Consider the following 2263-nt stretch of genomic DNA (forward strand, 5'->3'; position numbering starts at 1 on the left):
GCCCACCTTGGTCTCCCAGAGGGCTGGGATTACAGGCGTGAGCCACAGTGCATGGTCAGTTAGCTTTTTTTTTTGAGATGGAGTCTCACTCTGTTGCCAGGATGGAGTGCAGTGGCATGATTTCAGCTCACTGCAACCTCCGCCTCCCGGGTTCAAACAATTCTCTCGCCTCAGCCTCCCAAGCAGCTGGTACGACAGGCACGTGCCACCACACCAGCTGATTTTTGTGTTTTTAGTAGAGACAGGGTTTCACCATTTTGGCCAGGATGGTTTCAATCTCTTGACCTTGTGATCCGCCCGCCTCGGCCTCCCAAAGTGCTGGGATTACAGGCGTGAGCCACTGCGCCCGGCCCAGTGACGCAATCTTGACTCAATGCAACCTCCACCTCCTGGGTTCAAGTGATTCTCTTGTCTTAGCCTCCAAGTAGCTGGGATTACAGGCACATGCCAGCACATCCAGCTAATTTTTGTATTTTTAGTAGAGATGGGGTTTCACCATGTTGGCCAGGCTGGTCTTGAACTCCTGACCTCTGGTGATCTGCCCACCTCGGCCTCCCAAAGTGCTGGGATTTAGGGGTGAGCCACCATGCCCGGCGACATCTCTAGATTGTAATTGAAGTTACCGTTGCTATAAGAAAACAATATATTCTTTATACTTTAAGCCATAATGTAAGGTGTAAGTTAAAATCTGTCTAGGCCAAATGTTTTAAGAGCTGTTAACAATTTAACAATGATATAAAATGTAGGTAACATACTTAATTTCTCCATAATCTCTTCATCTGTCATTTTAGTCTTCTTTTTCTGTTTGTCTGAAGACTTGGCACCACCATCAACACTTGAATCACCAACTGGTGCAGGAACGGGGTCAATTACAGACCGTGTGTAAATCTGTGGAGAAACAGTTCATTACTAAGGTCTGAGGAATCATGTTTTCAGATATTCTTGCTGGCACACTAATTCAGTTCTTTGATTTTTAACCTGAACTAAGTTGTCTCTTCCATTGTTCTAAATAATGAGAACACTATTTTCAGATATAAAAGATGTGTAACTAAGAATAAAAAATATGAAACATTTTTCTTTGGCATAGCATGTATATATTTGAAAAGCTGTCTAGTAAAACAGCAAGTCCATGAATGAAATTTAAGTGTGACCGGGTCTAAAATGGTACAACAATGTATCAAAAAGCACAGTTTAAAAATCCTGTTTTTACTACAGATGTAAGTAAAATGCAAAAGAATGGAAACCTTGACGTTGAAAGATTATTAATTCCCACAAAAGGTTTTACACAATTATAATGCCTACCACCCATTTCAAATAGCCAGGTTTAAAGGCTAAAGAAAACAGAGTCCTCTGCTGTCAGCTCGGCATCCAGAGGCCGTCCCCGGAGCTCTGCCTGCCCACTGTGCCACGAGCACAGCCCATTCCCTGGCACAGCACCTTCCCCACACTCCACTTGCATCGGTGCAGGGAGCAGAACGGTAACTGCAGTCACTCCTCTCTTCCGGGCTCCATTTAAGGCCATCATTTTTAGTCTCACTTACCTGGTTAGGAATTTCACTCTCAACTGCCTTTTGAATGACATGAAGGCGCTGAGAGGAGTGTAAAATGGGAGATTAAAACACATCATCTGGGTAAGAGGAAAGCTGTAATAGATTTAGCAGCCATCTACATTGAGATAAACAGAGAAAGCTTGGGAAATAGATGAACCCTCTGGAAAAGCGTACTATAGAAAGAAAAAAGCCCAGTGAGGTGAGTGCGTTATTTATTTATTTATTTTTTTGGAGACAGGGTCTCGCTCAGTCGCCCAGGCTGGAATGCAATGGCGTGATCTCGGCTCACTGCAAGCTCCGCCTCCCGGGTTCACACCATTCTCCTGCCTCAGCCTCCCCAGCAGCTGGGACTACAGGCACCCGCCCACGCCCGGCTAATTTTTTGCATTTTTAGTAGAGATGGGGTTTCACCGTGTTAGCCAGGATGGTCCTGATCTCCTGATCTCGTGATCCACCCGCCTCGGCCTCCCAAAGTGCTGGGATTACAGGCGTGAGCCACCGCGCCCGGCCTTGAGTGCGTTAACTTTTAAAGACACATCACATTTCAATCTTCAGAAAACTAGTTTTTGGTGAGTGGTCTTTGGGTACAGATCTCTCGGTTAAATTTCCCCACACTAAATGGTTTTAAACTCGAGGGCTTTCTAAAAGCAATCACTGAAAGTCAAATACAGACTCTTGTTTTTTAAAACACACGCACACACACAGCCTAGGTC

At 45.0% G+C, this 2263-nt stretch overlaps 1 protein-coding gene across 1 annotated transcript in view; it reads right to left on the reverse strand.

Annotated features, from left to right (window-relative positions):
• PAK2 (p21 protein (Cdc42/Rac)-activated kinase 2) overlaps positions 1-2263 on the reverse strand; it is a 49949-nt gene that overhangs the window by 24724 nt on the left and 22962 nt on the right. Inside the window, 1 exon segment of the mRNA XM_011978694.1 lies at positions 756-994. Within this exon segment, the coding sequence (XP_011834084.1) occupies positions 756-994 (239 nt within the window).

Source organism: Mandrillus leucophaeus, unplaced genomic scaffold (assembly GCF_000951045.1).
Source record: "Mandrillus leucophaeus isolate KB7577 unplaced genomic scaffold, Mleu.le_1.0 Scaffold199, whole genome shotgun sequence".
NCBI classification, from domain to species: domain Eukaryota; kingdom Metazoa; phylum Chordata; class Mammalia; order Primates; family Cercopithecidae; genus Mandrillus; species Mandrillus leucophaeus.